Source organism: Phalacrocorax carbo, chromosome 2, assembly GCF_963921805.1.
Source record: "Phalacrocorax carbo chromosome 2, bPhaCar2.1, whole genome shotgun sequence".
NCBI classification, from domain to species: Eukaryota; Metazoa; Chordata; class Aves; order Suliformes; family Phalacrocoracidae; genus Phalacrocorax; species Phalacrocorax carbo.
The window spans coordinates 58,011,642-58,031,580 of NC_087514.1; the positions used below are offsets into that span (position 1 = coordinate 58,011,642).

Sequence of the window (19,939 nt, forward strand, 5' to 3'; positions counted from 1 at the left end):
TTTAATTTCCAAAAGCAGTTCAAATACATGTAATTGCATTTTAAGCTCTCCTCACAAGAATCCTATTTGTTTTTTACCGTTGTTGATGCCTTTTCTTTGGGCAGATCTAAGACTTGTTTGTCTATGCTGATCTTCATTTGAACAATTTTAACTTTGATATGTATGGCAAATACCATTTCAGCTGCTCTCTCACAAGTCTTTACACTGCTACTTCACCCTCTTCAGCATCTCACTTGTCTTCCTCAGGTTTGCATGAGCTTCTTCATATGCTGCCTTAAGCAAGCTGTGGCCTGCCAGTTCTTTCCCCTTCTGCGATATCATGCTTTTTAATGCCCTATTGTTCGGGAGAAAGTCACCTGGCGCAGTGGATCCCAATCTACGTTTTTTAGTTGAACGTTGCTTGAGAAAATTACCATGTTTGTTCACTTAGAGCATCTGAGCTTTTTTCACAGAAGAACTACTTTGCAGAATGAAAGAGGAGCTGACTAAATTCAAAACAAATGAAGCATATTTATCTTCTTAAACTGAAGTCTGTACCTACCTCTCACCCACTCCCACCCCCCCACCCCCGTTGCCTTGTTGGAGGCTCAGATGATACTTGAGATAAACGATGAACCCTAAGATGTGCAGCATGTTGGTATGTTTTGGTGACATCACTGGGCAGGAAATGTATCTGTGAGAGGTGGGTGGGTTGATGCTGGGGTCAGAGGACTTGTGGAAAGAAGAAAAAACTGGAAATGGAGAAGCAGCAGCGGGGGGGGGGGGGGGAAGTACCCTGCTGAGGATCTATGTGTGTATGTGGCTGCAGTGGTGACTCAGTCAGGATAATGGGGACACTTGCCAGTTCTGTTGTGCTATAATGAATGTACAGTTAGGTACTGAACTACTGTTTTCCAGAAGTTCAGACGTACTGAGATTTAGTGGGTGAGGTCTGTATTCACAGAAGTCATTGTCTTAAGGTTAAATACGTCGGCTTATTCATACCAGAACTTCAGCTGCCATCACTTTTTTATCTAGATGACCGTAGTAAACTAGGTCTAACTAAATATTCAGCACCAAGTGCTGCAAGGTCTTGCAGTTTCTAATGTAGACTGTTGACTGCTTCCTCATGGTGTGAACTCCTGCCTGCACAATGAAAGCCTGCTTCATTGAAAACAGTTTGAATGTGTAAATGTAACTCCAAGATGATCGGTCACAATCCTCACACTGTACAGTGCTGCATTCTTAAACTTTATAGCATATCTGGCATCCACCTTGCACTAAACTTGGTGGCTAAATCCCCCAAAATAGTGAATGCTTTATTATTTTTCCCTTTCATTTAGGTAGAGAGCTTATGGAGCAACTGTTGTGGAAACCAGTCTTTTTTTGCATTTGAGAACCTGCAGTGGACAGCACTAATTGCTTATTGGTACCTTAGAGCAATGATATGCTGCTCTCCAGTTCTTTGCATGGTATTTAGCTTTACTGTTATAACTGAAGAAGTTGCTTTTAAACGGGGAAATTAAACAAGGAACCAAAACGCTGCATACAACTTGAGATTCCAGGTTTTTTATTGTGATCTACAGCTTGAAGCCCTTTTCATGTATTCTGCAGAAACCACACTGCTGTGAGAGGTGATGCCTATCTTCCAGCTGGAGCCGGCCACATGTCCTCAAGTGCCTGTGGAAGTCTCACGTATTATAACCCCTTCCCGTCAAACGAACAGGCACGTCTTCTGTGGTCAAAATGCAGACTCCTGCATCTCATGCTGGATATGCTTTCGGTCCTGTGAAGGAAACATATGTAACAGCTTGCTGTCCTGTATCCAAAGCATGCCAGATATATGGCAGGGGAACATCTGGTTTTGGACCCTTCATGCATGTGGCAGTGGAGGCGCCATGGAGGAAGGAGGGAGAGGACTGCACTGAGGGAGTGACTGCAACAGGTCCTGCCTGTCCACTCCTTGCTCCCGCACAGGGGAAGAGAGGGCAAAGGAGAGCTTTGAGGCTGATGTCTTCTGATGTCTTGACCCTGACTTTTGAAGGAGACACCCCTTTGCTGTGCTTTGCCTATGGTTTAGCAACCATACTCCTATTAATGAGTATGGCTTCACCGAAGTCTTTATTTTTGAGACAGCTTTAGAGGTGCCTCACATTACCTTAGTCTGAAGGTGCCTGTTAATTTTTATCAGAAGTAGTGCTTTGAAAGATGGGTTGATGCATTCTGTTTTACGGACCTGTAGCATAATTGTTGATACTATTTTGTCAGCAGCTTACTGTGCACTTACTTCAGGTTTTTGTCGTCGTCTTGCTGCTGTTCTGGGGCTTCAAACTGTAAAGAATGACACAGCTAGTGATCTGCAATAAAATTCAGGTCTTTCTTTCCTTCTTTAGAGAAATGAATTATAAATGTCCTTGTTGCCAAGCACTTGATAACAATATAAGTGGGAGAACCTCTCGGTGATACACCTTAATAGCAGAATTAATGATGTTTGAACTTAAGTCTGTTTGTTGAGACTTCATTAGCTTTTCAGCTGAGAAAGCAAGTGGGGAAAAACGCACCCCTGACACGAGCTGTGCACTGGGGCACACCAGGAGACAAGCAGCCAGGTCCCCTGTAGCACTTTTTTCTTGCTATTAAACTGTTATTGTTTCTTTCATGCCTTATATCTATCCTGGGTTCCTTTCACCTTTTAGTTTATGTCTGGGCTGGATATTTTTGTTGTTTTAAAGTCTGCATGTAGGTGTTTATGTGCCAAGAAGTGTTTGTGTGTGTGCCTATATATGTACACTGGTTTTTTTCAGGTTTCTGTAATGTGTTGTCATGACTGAAGATCAAACACATGAGCTATTTTTACGCAGTGATGAGTCCTAGACAATCCCCTTTAGGCTTTGGTTTTGTTTTGATTTTGATTTCAAACTATCTTCTTCCTAAACACTGAAATGTGACTGACTTGGAAGTGTGCTAATCATTTCACTCTGTTGATGAAGGGTAGTCCTTATATTCAACTTACTAATCTCCTGCAACAAACTTTTCCAGTTTTTTAGGACAAGAGGATCTCATTATAACCGTAAGGGTGGAATCCAGTACTGTGTATTATAGTACTGGATTTTATTTCCAGAAGAGCCCCCTTTTAATGAGAGTAAATTCCTAGTGCTAAGAGCCAAAAATCATGTTTTACTGTTTATTTTTTACTATTTGGCATGTCCTTAGACAGTTTGTTTGTTGTGCTGGATCATCACGGGGTCTGTTAGATCATCTAATTGAAAAAAAGGGAGTTTGTTGTTCTGGAACATCTCCAGAAGTTGTTTGTTGCACAGCCAAGTCCCTCCTATGCTCTGACTCTGAGGTTATCTCCATAAGTCACGTTTATTATGTTTAATTTATTTCCTTGTTACACAGTTGGAATCTAAAAATTTTTAATTAAATATACAGCATAAAGTGTATTTTAAAAGTCACAACGTAAATATATTTCTAAGGTTAGTCACCTGGCCTTCAGCGTTAGGTTGAAGGTTGCTCCAACAGAAATGCACTGATTATTATTGCTTATGGTAATTACGTCTGCTTCTAAGATATAGATAAGGTACTGAACGACAGGGGAAGTTTTTTAAATGGATATGTATTTCTGTTTGGGGAAAAGAAATAATCAGCATGCTTTGCTTTTCATGTTTCCACATCTGATTTTTTAGGAACAGTAGCTGTTGCGGAGACATCTGACACCATGCTCTGACTAATAATATCAGGATTGCATGGTACACTTTTGTTTCTGTTCAGAATGTCCCAAGTTCTTTCTACAGCAGCTTTAATTAAGTTTTTCTTGAAAAGTGTATTTGGGGTTAGGGTGGGTCTGTTTTTCTTTTATTCAAGATAATTCAAAACCTAATCTACCTCATAAAAGGTGCACTGAGAAATGGAGTTGCTCTTTAGGAATTTATATATGGATCTATGAACATAATTTTTTCAGGAAACAGAAGTCTTACTGCCTCTTTTGACTGAGATTTTTATGCCCCATAAATCAGGAAGGAGAGTTTCAAAGGGCTAGTTCCTATCTTTAGGTATTTACATATTCAGTGCAGTCTTCTGAAACATGTATCATCTATGTCGAAAAGGGAGCGAGGCTGCTGCTGGCAGCTCTTATCTCATGAGCATGAAAATTGGAAGGAGAGGGTTTTAAAGTTTATATTGTTCTTTTATGATGGTTATGAGTTCTTATACAACTGTGTGAAATCATCTATATGATTTCCTGTAAACTGATGCTGCTGGCATTGATTGTCACAGTGGATGGCAATAAGTAGAAAGTGTGGAAGAAAAAGCAGAGATTAAAAAAAAAAACAAACCACACAACGAATTTATCAAAGAAGTGGTCTAGAAAAATTAGAGAATGTAATCTTTCATAAAATGATAGGTTTGTCCTGACAATTAGACTTGCAAAGCAAGTAAAGGAGATCAGGGTGCAGAAAGAAAAGGGAGGTGGTATTGCTTAAAGCGCTGACTTCCTATTCTAAAGATAGCTATCTAGATAAGAATGTCAGTGATATTACGGAGTAATTGTAGATCAGGATGTATTCAGTTTGCTCCAGCTGCTTGACCTTGCCTAGCTGTTGACGGAAATGAAACAAGCCATGTTGTGATCAGCACTTTCTCTGGGCTGCTGTGTAAAGTTATATGAACGCCCATCAGTGTCTCAATAGGTTTTATGGGCTATCGTACTGAACCCCATTTGCTGCAGGTTTTTTAAGCTGAAAGCAAAACTGCCGTGTGCCCAGTTGTGCCGTGCCTCTCGGAACATGTTGATACTCACACTGGAGTAATTAATATTTGGGCCATCCGGCCTGTCAGGAACTCATGATCAAAACTGGAGTGCAGCTGCTGTTCCAGCAAGCAGCCCAGTGAGGGAAAAGCTTCCCTGTGCAGGTCATCTAATCACTGGGCTATCCTTTTACAGAGTAACCAGTCTCGCTAAACTTATGCTGACTTTGAGTAGCCTGAATCTAGGTTTTCTGGCGTTTTTATGTAGAAAACACAGATAACTTCTTTTTGTGCCACCCTCTTTCCCCCAAAAAGGGAGTATCATCTTGCACACTGAAAATGCATGACAAAACCTGCAGTAATTGCAGGTGGCTTCCAAGAACTCCAGCATATTAACAGATTCTGTGAACTTAACATCTTAATTTCATGTTGGATAGCATTTCCTTGCATGTTACCATAAGTCTGAATACTCTTCAAAAGCATATCTGCTTGCTTGCAGGATTTTTGAGGACATGTATATCTGCTCTATAAGTGGGTCAGCATGCAGACAACTTTTTTAATACAGCAAATTATGGAAGTTGAGATCAACAGTGAAGAAGACCTAAAAAGTAGCTGGGAAAACAAAAGTAACAAAAATGCAAACCAAAATGAGGGTAGAGCTGCCTAGTGGTAGCTTGGCTCTTGGCATAAGAAAATGTGTTTGGTCATGAAGAAAGCAAATTACACATGCCCAAAAATTGAAAGCGGAAAGTATGCCATACACAGTCAGTTAAGAAACCTGTGCTGGAAGAAGAAGTGATTGTACTGAGTGATTATTCAGAGAGAACTAAAATATTGTTTCCATCAAGACAAATGTGAATTTATGTGGAAGTCGTATAGGAGAGAAACACGTAGGTCAAGTGTCCGGCTTGAGTTGGTACCGGAGATCAGAACACACATTGTGGACTATGAATAAATAGACAAATATTGCCAGTGAAGCATCCAAAACAGTTGTGGAGTCCCACAGAATTCTCATACGTGTCATAAATTTGGCTTCCCTGGTACCGGATCACTGTGAAAACTGAAGGACTTCTGGTCTTTGTAAATACATTTTGTTGATCAATTTTAGCATATGACTTCTGGATTTCAGCCACACTGTCGCCTATAAGACGTTGCTCAAAAACAAGTAGAATTTAGGTTTTGGTTCCTACAAAGTTCTGTGAAACTCTTGAATATATTTTTAGAAAGAGTGCTGCAAAAAGCTTTGTCTGAAAATGCCCTGCTGTAGATGTGAAGTACCCACGGGCGTATGAGTATCCCATCAATTGACTGCTGTTTCCCCGATCTGTTCTGAGCAACTAATTACCATATTTTTAACAATCCCACCCTTATTTTAAAGTGAAACCTGACTGAAAATACTCAGCAGTTACTGAGCAAATACAATGATCATCTACAAATATTTAAAGTGTCTATTTTCCAGCATTTCAGATACTCATGTGAGTGCCGTTCAGGTACTTCGATAATGTCCATTGTAACTTAATTTCAGCATTCTACAATGATCTTTTTGAAGTTTGAAGCTGATGTTTATCTAAAACGTTTTGGCTTGGGCGTATGCTTTATCTTGTACACTTTATAGAAATACGTACAGATTTTTAATATCCTCTGTCTTGCATTTTTATGAAAGATTCAATCATTTAGAGAAAAAATGTCTTAACTTAGAACAAGCAAACTTTATACGCCTTGGATCCTAAGGCAGTTTCTTGTACATTTATCAGACTTCACAGAATCTCAACCAGGGAAGGTAAATACTCTGTCATCATTTGAGTGGTGCTGAGTCTGTGATAGAGTTGATGGATCAGTTACCACTCTTACTTTAAATGAAGTCTCTTGAACATTGCTAGGCTCCCAGAAGAGATAGTAACCAGTATCAGGCTGCTGCCATTGTCAAAACCCTTTTTTGATGTGCAGCACATCCCTGAGTTACACTCCTAAAAAGCAGTGCTATCACTTTGGGCTGGATGCATCGTTGTGCTGCACCGTCACTGCCTAGGGTAGTAACGACAGGGTTAATCTCCAAGTTTTCCTTCCAGGTCAGTCCAAAGAACTGTGTTCAGTTTAACTTTCTGATGAAGTAACTTTTAAAGGCTCAGTTTTCATCTGACCTTTTAACTCCTTAATTTGAAACTCACAAGGTAATTATTTCTGAACTCATGTACAATATATGCCACCAATACGGTGGATAAGTATTCAGTCACACATGGGACAGGCGCAGGGACAGAAGAAAGTTTTACTTTCAGTGAGGTGTTTTTGGGGGAGAGAGAGGAGGTAAAGGCATTGACAGAAAGAAAGAATAATCCTAAAAGTATAGGAAACAGAGCTATAAGAGGTAAATTCATACCAAAAGACAGAAAATTCTTGTGTGTATGTGTGTTGTCAGTAACAAACCAACAACATACCTGTTACCTTGTATTTTTAATTACATAATTCTACATGAAGAAGGGGGAAGTTGTTATCTGCTGCTTGCTTTTCATTTTTATTTTAAGGGAAATTCAGGGTTACCTCAGTGTGTTGATAGGTAAATGCTGGTTTTCATATCTATTGGCATCAGTGCACATAGAGCATTTCATTCAAATTGTACTAACTTGTAGTTGTGGTAGAATCTGAGAGGGAGGAATTATGTCAGAGTCTAAAAGGTCAAGATGCCAGCTTTTGAAAAAAATAATGTATTGTCATGATCCCTGTAGTGAAGAGACACAGGATAGTTTACAGTTTAAGCGTTTGTCTTCCAGTGGCTCCCTACACCTTTGTGAAGCATCACTGAAGCTGGGGTTGTTTCATGAGATTTGAGGACATGAATTGCTTGCCCATGTGGAACTTCTCATTGCCTAAGGGCATTGGATGGCTTATAGACTGAGCTGAACAGCACCGTATTGAAAGAACTGTTCCTTTTTAAGTGAAGAAAAGCATTAGAATGTAATAACATTATCTTTATTTTCTTCTTTAAAAAGTAGATTCATTAATACCACTAAAAATGATTGATCATGAGCAGAGGTCCTAAACTGCATGCAACAGCTCCTCTCATAGTGAAACTTGCTGGTCACCAGCTCTGCACCTTTACTTTCCAAGTTAACACATCACTGAGAATACACTAATTTTGGCTTGCTGCAATGGAGTGGAGTTGCTCGGCTCTATTTCTTGATAGTAACCTTTATTTCCATTGCACAGTGATTTCTGATCACTGATTGTTAGATCTCTAGATGCACTCACCTTGAATTCATTTCTAGTTTGTGAAGAGAAATAGGCATTACAAGGGAGGAATTTATTAGATAATTATGTAATAATTTTCATAATTCTTATATTTTAAATATCTGCTTTGGAATGAGATACATTGCACCCCACATTTGATTTATTAGCCTGACATCTGCTAAGAAGCTCAGCTGTAGAAATCAGCATTTAGCCAGCTGAATTGCATTATAAGATTTGATCCTTTTCACTGTAATTGGTTAAAATTTTACTGACGACAGAGTTTTGCATAATGTGTACAGCTTTAACCCTCAGTGGACATAACATCATGTCTGTACTATGCATAATTATTGCAGATTTTCTGCGTAGCCCATATCAGAGCTTTCTCTTCTTATTGATATTAACCCCCAAAATGTTCAAGTGAGCAGATTGCAAGCATAAGCATAATATTAGACCTGGTGTCCAGGTTCTTATGTGCCAAATGGAAACTAAAATTAAATTAAAAAAACACACTGTAGTACACATTCAGAATAGAGCAAGCTGTAAAAATAGTGCATTATTTTGGTATTATAGATAGATGATATAGCATGGATTCGCTTAGCTTGTAAGGATTCCAAATACTTCCAGAGTATTGGTCAGTGTAAAGAATGACTTTTTAAGTTGTCGTCATGATTTTGATAACAAGCAATTAGAACAGTCATCTTATAAGATTGTTCTAAATCTTAAAACAGTCCTAAGATTTAGTTCTTAAAATGTGATAGTATAAATCAAAACCCAAAATCTAAAGTCCCTTACTTAATAGATATATATATGTATTTTTATGTCTGTCAATACTTTGAATTTTTGAAGTGCAACCTATCCAGAAAAGGCACAGAAAAGAAGGATTACTATGCATTCAAGAAATTCATGGTAACAACATGCTGGACATGTAACTCTAACATTATGTAACGTAAGTTGCATACTAACAGTAATTCAGATTTCCATAAGCAATTGAAATTACTAACAGTCCACAGGAAGGGAAACAGGATTTGGCACATTGGAAGTATTTTGCCACAGCATCATTTTTTGTGTTAATCTTCGGCTGTGTGCTCTGTATGGTTTACAGAAGACAGCCATCAGCTCATGCTATAAGTCACATAAAATTTTAGAGTTAAACTTGAAAATTTAGGCACTTGACTGAGTGGCATCTTTTTCTTCTTTCTACTTACCTTCTTGCAGGGTGTATAGAGAAATAATCTAGCCGTTCAGAGAAGGTAACTTGGACTGGGGAAGCTGTATGGTAAAGGCATGAAGGGAGCCTGAGGAGATTCACAGATTAGCAGGGAGGCTATTGTTTGCTGACACAATAGAAGGAACAGGCTCCAAAAGGTGTGTGGACGCCTGCCATCTTCTGCCTCCTTTCCCTCCCGCTGGACAGGACTTCCACAGGAGAAACAGCAGCTCGCCATGATGAGGCGGAAGCATGAGGAAAGGGACCGCTCCATCCCTGGGTCCCCTCTCTCCCCTTGGATGGTTGTGTTGCTCTCTGAGCTGGACTGGTACTAGGTATTGCTGTTGGTTTCTGCAGTTGTGCTCTTACAGAGCCAGGTTCTTCAGGCGGCTTGAAACTCTGATTTTTTTCCTATCTCATTTACACGTGGCTTGTTGCTTCTCAAGTCAGAATTACTAAATTAGGTGAAACAGTTGGGATTGCATTATATTGAATACTTTTCTCTAGTCAGAACGCTGTCTTTTACTTCTCTGGAAAGCAATGGTATGCCTTTGATTTCTGTCAGGTAAAACCAGTGGCCCTGACCCGGTGTTCTGGATGAAACATTGCACCCAGCAGCCCTTGCAGTGTGCTTGCTGTGATAGAAAGCTGCCACCCTTCTGGCCCAGGATGACAAGGCAAGCCCCATTGCGCTACATGCTTCACCTGGTCGTTGCCAGCAACCATAGGGGTCCCTGGTCTGATCAATCCTGCTCCTCCTAGTGTCCTTCTCTGATACCAGCTGTCATTTCTTACTATCTTCATCACTCTTCTCTGTGCCTTTGCCAGCTTGTGATCACTCCTCTTGTATGGAGATGACCCATGTTGATCATGTTTCCCATGAATTCCTAGGAGTATAGTGATAATATGTTTTATTTGGTATGAATTGGGCCTCTGTTGGGGGGGTGGGGGTGTTTTGTTTTGTTTTCATGGTATGTCACTCTGACAGCTTGTGGTCATTTTGAGGTGAAATATATCCAGAAACTAATCTTTCAGAGGAGGACTCTATGATGATACACACATGCAGAGGAACTGCATTTGAGATACACAAGCAACTCAAATTTGGGTATTTACTATGTTTTTCATCATTTGCTTTTGCAGCCTCAGTAATTATTTTTTTAAATAAATGACGTAGAATGAACTTCTTTCATGTATTATGTGCCTTTTACAAATGTAATTATTGAATCTTTCTGAATGTACAGCTGTCCATTCCCAAACACACTATAAATTGTTGTATGGACCACAAGCATTTGAATGGTACAGAGAAGTTTTAACTTAGCTTAATGTAAGTCATTTATATGTTCAAACAGAGCATCCTTGTGTGTATTCTTCCAAGCTCTCTTCTTTGTATACAGTGCTATGCTGGTTTGTATTTCTGGTACAAGTTTTGCAGGGCTAACCTATTAATAGCTGTTTTTCCCTACATGAGCAGGCAGCATCCTAATCTGTCTAAAGGTTAAGAACAGATTTGTCAGTGAAAATTTATAGTGGTTATTTTATTTAAATCAAGTGTTCTCAATTAGTGTCCATGTAAAAGAACGATGTAAAATAATACAATAGTCATAATGTATCTAATGATCCTTCAGTGGCAGATTATGATCTTATCTTTATTAGTGGTGGTAATTGTGGTGACAGTGTTGCTGACAGGTTAAGCCATTTCTTACGACAATAGCTTTTGTGCTGTTGCATCAGGATCAGAAATGCTGTTCCTGAAGATTTGCATATTATGAAGAATAGGCTGCAAGGACATGGAAGCACAATATTGTCATTGTGTTTAGTGATGTGGGAGGCAGATTGTTACAGCTGATTCCGAGCAGGAAGAACTTGCACATGGGTAGGTTCGAAGGCCTTTAAATGTGTTAGGATTTGTAGGCAAATTGATTGGCTAGGTGAGCAATGTTGTAAGTTGTTAAATACTCCAGGCAGCTATAAGCTTTTTAAAACCCTTTCAATGTTCTAAAATGTATAGTGCAGTATCTGAATAGCTGCGTTAGCTGAGAGAGCTGGACTAGACTACTTTTGCTTTTGTACCATTGCTAACCTCAGACACTGCTGTGATAGTTCTACATAGCATTGCACTACATCATTTGGATGTTAGCTAAGATTTAAAACTTCAAGGAAGTTGCAAGGAACTAAGCTAGAATGGTTTTTCTGAAAAAAAAACAATGCGCGCACACACACACACAAAAAAAAACCCCAAAACCCATATGTACCTGTAATTATGCAGACTGATATGGAAACATGACACCATTGTTGGTCTAGCTGAAACTTTAAAACTAGATAAAATGTTGCCATATTTTAGGAAGTTTTCTCACATTATGCATTTTTATTTTAAAAACAAACTTTTTCTTTCCCAAAGTATGTGAGAAAATACGAATTCCTCAGTAACTTATTTATTGTTTTTAAGTGACTTGTTCCAAAATGCCTGCAAGTTCTCTGGACTTTTCAACCTTTCCCCCTTCTCCTTCATGCACAAACCAATATTTTTATCACCTTTCATCCCAAGTTAAATGATCCTGTGAGATTTCATCCATACTCCTGATCCTTAGGATAAATTAAACAAATATTTGCTCCAAAGAATCTAACCTATGTTACACAAACAGCCCAGTGCATGCTGGAAAAAACTTTTCCTTTCTAGTAAAAATAGGATCAGTAAAATCACATGGGTTTGAATTTCATTAACTCATTCTATAAAGGTTCCATCAGAATACCATTGTAATTTTGATACTAGCGGGAATAGAACAAATTAATAAGAAAATAGAGGAAAAAAGAGAAAAGGGTAAGTAGGCTTATTTCCCAGGAAATGATCTTACTATGTTTACAATTGTTTTTTTCCTCTTCCACATAGGTATGCAGACAGAATAGACATCTACTTAAGTAATCTATCTGCTTAGTCTTCATGTCTACTATTTTATCTGTCCGGAGAAATAAATAGATTCATGTCATGAAATCATAGAAGTTTAATTGCAACATAAACCTGCTTTTGGAAAGGACCACTTGGGTCAGCAAGTCATGTCGCTTCAATTTGAGCAAATGTGATAGCTATTTCATCCAGAAGATCATCTGCTTTGCACACATATACCACAAAAATACCTACAGGAGACTTAAGATCTATACAACAAAAGGCCAAGCTGAACGTAACTCAACAAGAATTTGTTACACGCAGATGTATAGATTAAGAAAAGATACACGGATGAGGAGAAAAACACTGTGTGATTGGTTATTCAGTAAGTTTTGATGTTTTATCTGGATTTGCTAGTCCAGTCTCATGCAGTCAAGCAAAAGCTGTATTTCTGCAATAAATATTATTGATGTAAATCAGGGTGTGAGAGTGTGTGAGGCTACACATGTCTTGGAGATGTTATTTCCTGAAGTCAATTTTTACTGATTACTCTTGTGTATAGTAACATGTTGGGATCCTTAAACAGGGTTAGGAAATGGACTTATTTGCTATGAAATTACCAGTGCTCCTCAGAATTGGAATTACATTAATATGCACTCAGTAACTGCAGTTACAGAATTCCTTGATTCATGTTAAGGTAGTTGAATGCAAGGATCGTGTTTGCAACAATTTTCTGTTGAGGGACACCATTGACCATTACTGCAGGTACTCAGAAGAATCAGAGCATAATTTTGAGTTTGCATGCCAATAACTTAACTTTATAGAGACTTCTTTTTTTGAAAATCAGCCATTTGCTGGGATAGCTAACACTTAATTTCTCAAGCAGAGGAGTTAAAAAACAGTGAAAAAAACTGAAGTATATCTACATTTACATCAAGACAGAGGGGAGATACAAGCACAAGTAAATCACAGATCAGACGTATTTGTGGTGAACATAGAGATAATCGAGCTCGGCAGAATGTTCTCTAATGAATAGGGGTGGGGGTAGGCATGCTGTGACCACGAGTGTTTTGCTGAGGCATGTGCCTCAAGGTCAAAGATGAGGTTAAGGCACATCTCTAGTATTTTTGGTGTCTCACAAGATTTTTTTTTCCCCAGTGTTTCATTCCTGCCCAAATAGGGAGATCACGGTACTCAACCTGAGCATTTACTATTAAATGCAGAATTCTGTAGGACACACCAAATCCTTTATAAACTGAAGATAAATTATTTGGCTTCACTGTTATAGCTGTGCAAGATGTTGGTCAGCATGTTGCATAGAATCCAAGACATGTCTCCTGTATGGATTTTTTTTCCCCTATTTTTTAAAGTAGCAACTCCAGCTATAATTCTAGCTGGCTTCCTTATTTATTGATTCTCTTCTAAATTAGGGTAATATTAGAGTGTTTTGCCTGGCTTTATGTAAATCTATTTAATCTTGAGGGCTGTCCTAAAGAACTGATTAGAACTAATTTTGCATTGCCTTAGAATGTTAATTTAGTACTTTGTTTATTCAGTTTGGGGGGTGGGAGGTGGCAGGTGTCCTTGGAGTGCCCACCCGAGTGAAACTCCCAATAATTGGGATACTGTGATAAAAGCGTCTCCTGTTTTGCTAACAATGTAACATATGCCATAACAGAGGCTCACAAATTAATCAAACGAGAGATTGTCCTTTTGTTTATTGCAAAAGCATCTGTGTCACTTAGCTTGACAGTGTTATCTGATTGTAATATATAAGCATATTTAACCCACATGAGGTTACTTGGTCTTTTAAACATTATTAGGCCCTTGCTGGCTTCATGTTAGTTTCAATCAGCAACTTCTGCCTCTGGTGTGCGGTGCTGTGTACCTGGTGGACCTGTGTGCAGTGCTGCCATGCGAGTATCTCTTCACAGAAAGGGATTTCTAGTCTGAAAGGACAAGTAATACATGTGTGAATTATCTTACCAATAAGGATCTAAATGGAAACCCGGAGCTGATGGGGATGGCCAGAGGAGAAATTCCCCTTTCCCTCTGCTTGCTTGTGGGACACAGATGAGGAATAACTAGCTTGGATAAGGAATAATTAGCTTGAAAGAAAGAGGATTGTCCTCTTTCTTTAACACGATCATACTGCAAATCTGCTTTTCACCTGATGCTTTTCCGTGCAGGCTTCCCAGGAGCATCTGGCTCCTTCTTGGAGCTAATCTTCCTCTTCGCAAATGCCTTCTCAGGGCAAAAGGCTATCGTTCTCATTTCTGTGGGCTGCTGCCTGCAGTTTTCCTCTGGGAAACCTTTCTTCCTTTTCACACCCTATTATCTTTATTCCAGTCTTCCACCACATCACTTCACCTGCATTCTCCCTTTTGCTGCTTGCCTGTGCCTCGCAGGGCGGGGGGGGTGGGGGTGTGGTTTGTGGGACAGGACCAGGTGAGGGCTAAGTTGCTTTGTCCGGTGAGATACGTGGTGACAGCTGCCAAGTAAAGGAGTATGGCATGGGAATGGGGACAGCAAACTGGGTCACGGAGCCGGGGAACTACTCAGAGCATGGCCGTGCCCCTCAGCGTTGCCTGACTCTCTCCTGCATCAGTGAGTTTGTCCTTAATCCACAGACATGAAGTTGATTCAGGCTCAGGTCTGCAGTCAGCATGGAAATGCATACCTCACCTTCTCTGGCATCTCTCCCATCCTACTTCTTAAAACCGAAGCGTTCCTCTTGAAATTCTTTTCATGACTTTTTTTGAGGTCATGGGTTTAAACACAAAAGGATAAAGGTTAGATTTTTTAGCATGTCATTCACTTCTCTGCAAAGCATGTGCTGTGTATTTTCTAGCCCCCTAGTATTTTTAATACAGTCAGAGTTGTAATTCTTTTGGTTCCTGGTTCATGTATCTTATAAAAATCCAAATGTAGCATTCCAGGGAGTGTGTACTTTTGTGTTAATATTTGACATCTGCAGGGAGACAAACTTACCGAGAATTTATTACCAGGGAGAAAGAATTATTTTTCTTGAATACCTATGCAAATACCAATTTATTTTTCTCTTTTCAGACCATGGTTTGACGATGAGGTGGAGTAAAAAACACAGGTACTAGTGAGTTGCATATCCTGATGTACAGCAACAGGCTACATGAAAAAGAGAGGTCAGTGAGGGGAAGCAGCTCAGGTCACCACTGTGTTACCCACCTATTGCACTGCCTGTACTTGAGGATGGTGACAGCAGAGAGTTCAGAGACCCCTGTGAAAGCTGAGGCAGGAAGAGTGGCAAGCAGGAAGAATCTCTTTTCCAGTTGCTTAGTTCCCCCCTAAGCTGTTGTTTACATCTGTCTTTCCATTTTCTCTTTTTTTTGAGAAACAGAACCAAAGCCACGGTAGAGGCTGTGTAAAGGGAAGATGGTTTGCAAAGGGTCTGCAAACTTTCTGTAGAGAAACTTTCTCCACCTCTACCTAACGTTTGCAAGAAGAATGATGTGCATCAATCCTGCTTTTGATTAGAGGGGCAAGAAGCAGCCAGGTCTCTTGAGCTGCATTTGTAGGAGCTTGCCTTAATTCTCACTGGGTTTTTGTGCCTCTTTAGCACAAACAGAACGGATGGGAGAAACAAGGCTGTGACTTTGTGGCAGGGGTGGCCGCCCAGTATGGCTGTTTCCCTGAGCATAGCTTCACCTGTGTTGTCAGTTCTCTTCCATTCAAGAATGCAGACGTGGCCCCAGGCAAGTGACTTGGGCTCCCCAATGTTCAGCCTGAGGCTCACCAGCAATGCAACCCAAGGTGGGAACTCACAAAGGACAGCAGGAAATAAAGGTGTATCCAGTTTCCTTCCAGGAAGGTTTATGCTGTGTCGCCTGGTTTCACAGTGGGCCAACAGCAAGTTTGAGCATGAAGCAGGGGAAGATAAATCTTGGTTTTGCACACACATACCCACTCAGTGTGTATTTATATTTTTATATATGTGCGTATATAAATATATGTATGTATACATATGTTGCCTGATCTGATGGGGCAAAATCAATGCAAAATACCTCATTTTCAGGAGGACCAGAAACTTGAAGAACTCCCAATGTCGGTTGCCTGAGAAGAGAGGGGAAGAGCAGGAAGAATCTCTTTTCCCTTGCCCAGGATTTTGTTTTTATTCGCGTGTATGATTTGTACTAGAAGCTGGTTTGGTAAAGCAGCATTGCCGCAACCTTTTATGGAGACAGGTGTTTCGATTATGCTGACAGTTTGGGTTTATCCATGTGCAGAGTAGACAGGTACTCATGTGGTAGCTGTGATTTCTCTCTCTCAAAAAAAAGGAATAATTGCTGTGTCCAAAGGCAGTGAAAGCTTCTCTTGTGTTTATTTGTGCTTCTAGGATTTTGTAGTTCCAAACGTGTTGGGGTAAGTGCTGTATTTGGGAAAAGGAAAGGGATGATTGGGAATATAATTACAGCCAAAAGTCCTTTCTGGGCACAGGTTGCTTGCGCGTGTCATTCTTGAACTGTGTCATCTTTTCTCAGGAGGAAGAGACCCAAAAGGGTCATGGGGTTTTTCAAGGGGGAGAGAGGAAATGAGAAACACTTTCCCTCTTTTGGAGAAAGATAAAAGCAGGATATACCAGGATCCTGTCAAATCCTATTTATTGGCACTGAGCCTTTTCAAAGCTGGGAACAAATCTGCACCAAAAATCCCAACATTAGTACATGCAGGAATAAAACTGCTGAGGAGAGGAGGGGAAGAAACAAGGCATATTTAGCTCCTAGGACCGACAGACATGAGCCAGATTTGGGACCTAGGTCCCAAACTGAGGTATTTACATAGGAAATAAATACGGCTATGCACTTCTTGCGCATCATAAATTACAGCTTCTGGCACTGAAGGACTATGAAAATCCAGACCCAGTTAGTGATTTCTAGCCAAACCTGCTCAGTTTTGAGCCCTCGTAGCACTGCAGCAGAGAGCAACTGTGACTGCTCTTCATGAAAGCCATCCATCATGTATTCTGTGCCAGAGAGCCTCCAAAAACAGCAGTCGCCCTGAATTGTGCTTCCAAACCTACCTGTATCTGAGGAGGTTTTTGCCCCTCTAGATGGGAAAATGTCAGTAGGAAAAAAGCAGTCAGTCCTAAAAAACACAGTTCGGTAACACTTAAAAATGCATATTTTGGCCTGGCAGATCCTGTCAAGTTCTATCTGTAGTGTGCCCGCCCCCTCCACCCGCCCCTTCTAGGTAAGGAGAAAGATAAAACAGCTCCCAGAGTCTAGATCAAGCCGTACCATGAAGACACATATCTGGCACTTGAACTTAGTAGCATCTCCTGAAGGCTCCTCATACGCAACCACAGGTGGAGCAGTACCTGTTTCTCTTCTGGATCCTGTCCTTTTCACCTTCCTACGGTACGCGCTCAGAGTAGACGGTACCAGTTCTGTTCTTCAGTGCAGCAGTTCTGCCTGAGTGACAGAGCAATTGAAAAAAACATAAATCCTTCTGTTTCTAAAATCTAATTTATTTTTGCCTCATGCATATGAAGACTTTTTAGATAAACGTGGCATTTTGTTCAATTGAAGTTGATGGCAATCTCTCTTTGGTTTTAGTCAGGACCAGGATTTTGCACACCTATGTAGCTGTCAAAATAGCAATTTTTCGCTAATCCCTCTTTGAAAGTCTGGGGGAATAATAATATTTGGAGATAAAAACAGAAAATATTTTGGGACTTCAGAGGTGTTGTGTCCATCCTTCTTTTAGCACTCTCGCCTCAGTGAATCGGGGATCATGTCTGAGTAGTGCAGGGGGTCCCTATGCAGAGGAAGTTTAGGAAGAGCCAGGTGCTGTACTGCTGCTTTTGCGCCGAGATGCCAGTTTGCACACAAGAGATTTGAAGCAGGAAGGAATACCTATAATGTTGTCAACCTTGATGTTTCATTTCAGGACCTAAAATGGAGTTAAATGAAGGAACAAACATGCGGTTTCTTGTTGAGGTTTATTGTGGTGGTGGTATTGGCATGTATGTTACCCTGTTTGGATTAAACATTATCGTGAGCTATTGGGACAGATTCATTTTCTCATTCAGCTGATATAGTTTGGAATATTCGAAGGAAAAAACCGCCTGCCTGCTGCTGTGACATCTTGCGGAAAGGGACACTGTGTTTATTAGTAGGTCAACGGACGGTGTTTGTGCATATGAATGCATCTCATATAGGTGTACCTCCACATGCCTATCCGATCACAGGCACCGTGCCCTCTCGTGCGCCCATCCGATCACAGGCACCGTGCCCTCTCGTGCGCCCATCCGATCACGGGCACCGTGCCCTCTCGTGTGCCCATCCAATCATTGGTACCGTGCCCTCTCGTGCGCCCATCCGATCATTGGTACCGTGCCCTCTCGTGCGCCCATCCGATCATTGGTACCGTGCCCTCTCGTGCGCCCATCCGATCATTGGTACCGTGCCCTCTCGTGCGCCCATCCAATCATTGGTACCGTGCCCTCTCGTGCACCCATCCGATCATGGGTACCGTGCCCTCTCGTGCACCCATCCAATCATTGGTACCGTGCCCTCTCGTGCACCCATCCGATCATGGGTACCGTGCCCTCTCGTGCACCCATCCAATCATTGGTACCGTGCCCTCTCGTGCACCCATCCGATCATGGGTACCGTGCCCTCTCGTGCGCCCATCCGATCATGGGTACCGTGCCCTCTCGGCAGGCTCTCGCCCCACTGGCACTGTCACGATCCCCGCTCTTCTACCGGAGGCCACTCAGGATGGCAGCCATCACCTGTGGCAGCCTGGGATTTCAGCCCCAGGAGTGCCAGACCTTGCCCTGGTGGCAGCCAGGCTCTCCCAGTAGGGCCGAGGAATGCGGGGAAAGATGGGGAACCCCCGCACACGGCAGGGCGGCGGGCGGGGGGCGGCGGGGCCCGTAGGCCGCGGGTCCCGCGGAGGAGGCGATGCCAGATCCAGGTTTTCGCGGCAGCAGCGCTGCTGGGGCGCGGGGCCGGGGCTGCCGTGCGGGGCGGTGCGGGGCGGCCCGGGGGCGGCCCGGGGCGGGGGGCGGGAGGCGCGGGCCCCGCGGAGCCGCCTGGCCGCGGCCCCGCAGGATCCAGGTAGATCCGTCCGGCTTTTACCTTTCTCCTTCGGCTTCCCTGCGCGTAAGGGCTGGTAGCTGGGCTGTTTCCTGGTCTGGCAGAAAGAGGCAGTGCTGAGTTAGGAAGACAAAAATAGACCTTTACAGAGAAATATAGGGATTGTGTGCGCGGTGGGGAGGGAGAGAGGAGAGCGGCACCCGGCTGGTTTCCAGGAGGAGCCCTTTCCTCCCTCTCGTTGCATGTTAGGCATTTTTGCAGAGGTTTCTCCCCCCCACCACCCCCTCCCTGCCGGGGCACGGTTCCCTCCGCCGCCTGCTCGCCGCATCTCTTCTGGGGAGCAAAGAAACCAACTCCGCTCCGATCGGAAAGCGGCTAGAGACCATTTTCTGTGAGCCAGCCGGGGGGGGAAGAAGAGAAGAGAAACCGTCGCAGGGACACACGGATATAAAGACTTTGTCTTCTGCCTTCCCCCCCCCCACCCCCACCCCCTCCCCCTCCTCCCCCTTGTAAATACTAAATCTGTAAAGGCGAGGATTTGACATCCATCCTAAGCGGCGGCTATGGGGTGTTTGGGCAACAGCAAAACGGAGGATCAGCGTATCGATGAGAAAGCGCAGCGAGAAGCCAACAAAAAAATAGAGAAGCAGTTGCAGAAAGAGAGGCTGGCTTATAAGGCGACACACCGCTTGCTCCTGCTGGGTAAGAGGGAAGGGGGCAGAGGCGGGGGCCGGGGAGAGGAGGGCGAGGAGGGGGGCAGCGGCCCCTGCGCGCCGGGGCGCCGGGGCGCAGCGCAGCGCAGCGCGCAGGGGAGATGTC

At 42.2% G+C, this 19,939-nt stretch overlaps 1 protein-coding gene across 2 annotated transcripts in view; it reads left to right on the plus strand.

Moving 5' to 3' along the window:
* GNAL (G protein subunit alpha L) overlaps nucleotides 1-19,939 on the plus strand; it is a 199,308-nt gene that overhangs the window by 52,843 nt on the left and 126,526 nt on the right. Inside the window, exon 1 of one of the 2 annotated variants that reach the window (XM_064443034.1) lies at nucleotides 19,506-19,822. The exons of the other annotated variant lie outside the window; for it this stretch is intronic. Coding sequence (XP_064299104.1) covers nucleotides 19,684-19,822 — 139 coding nt within the window. The 5' untranslated portion in view covers nucleotides 19,506-19,683. Of the gene's footprint in view, nucleotides 1-19,505; nucleotides 19,823-19,939 lie in introns of those variants that run through there. 2 annotated transcript variants of the gene reach the window in all.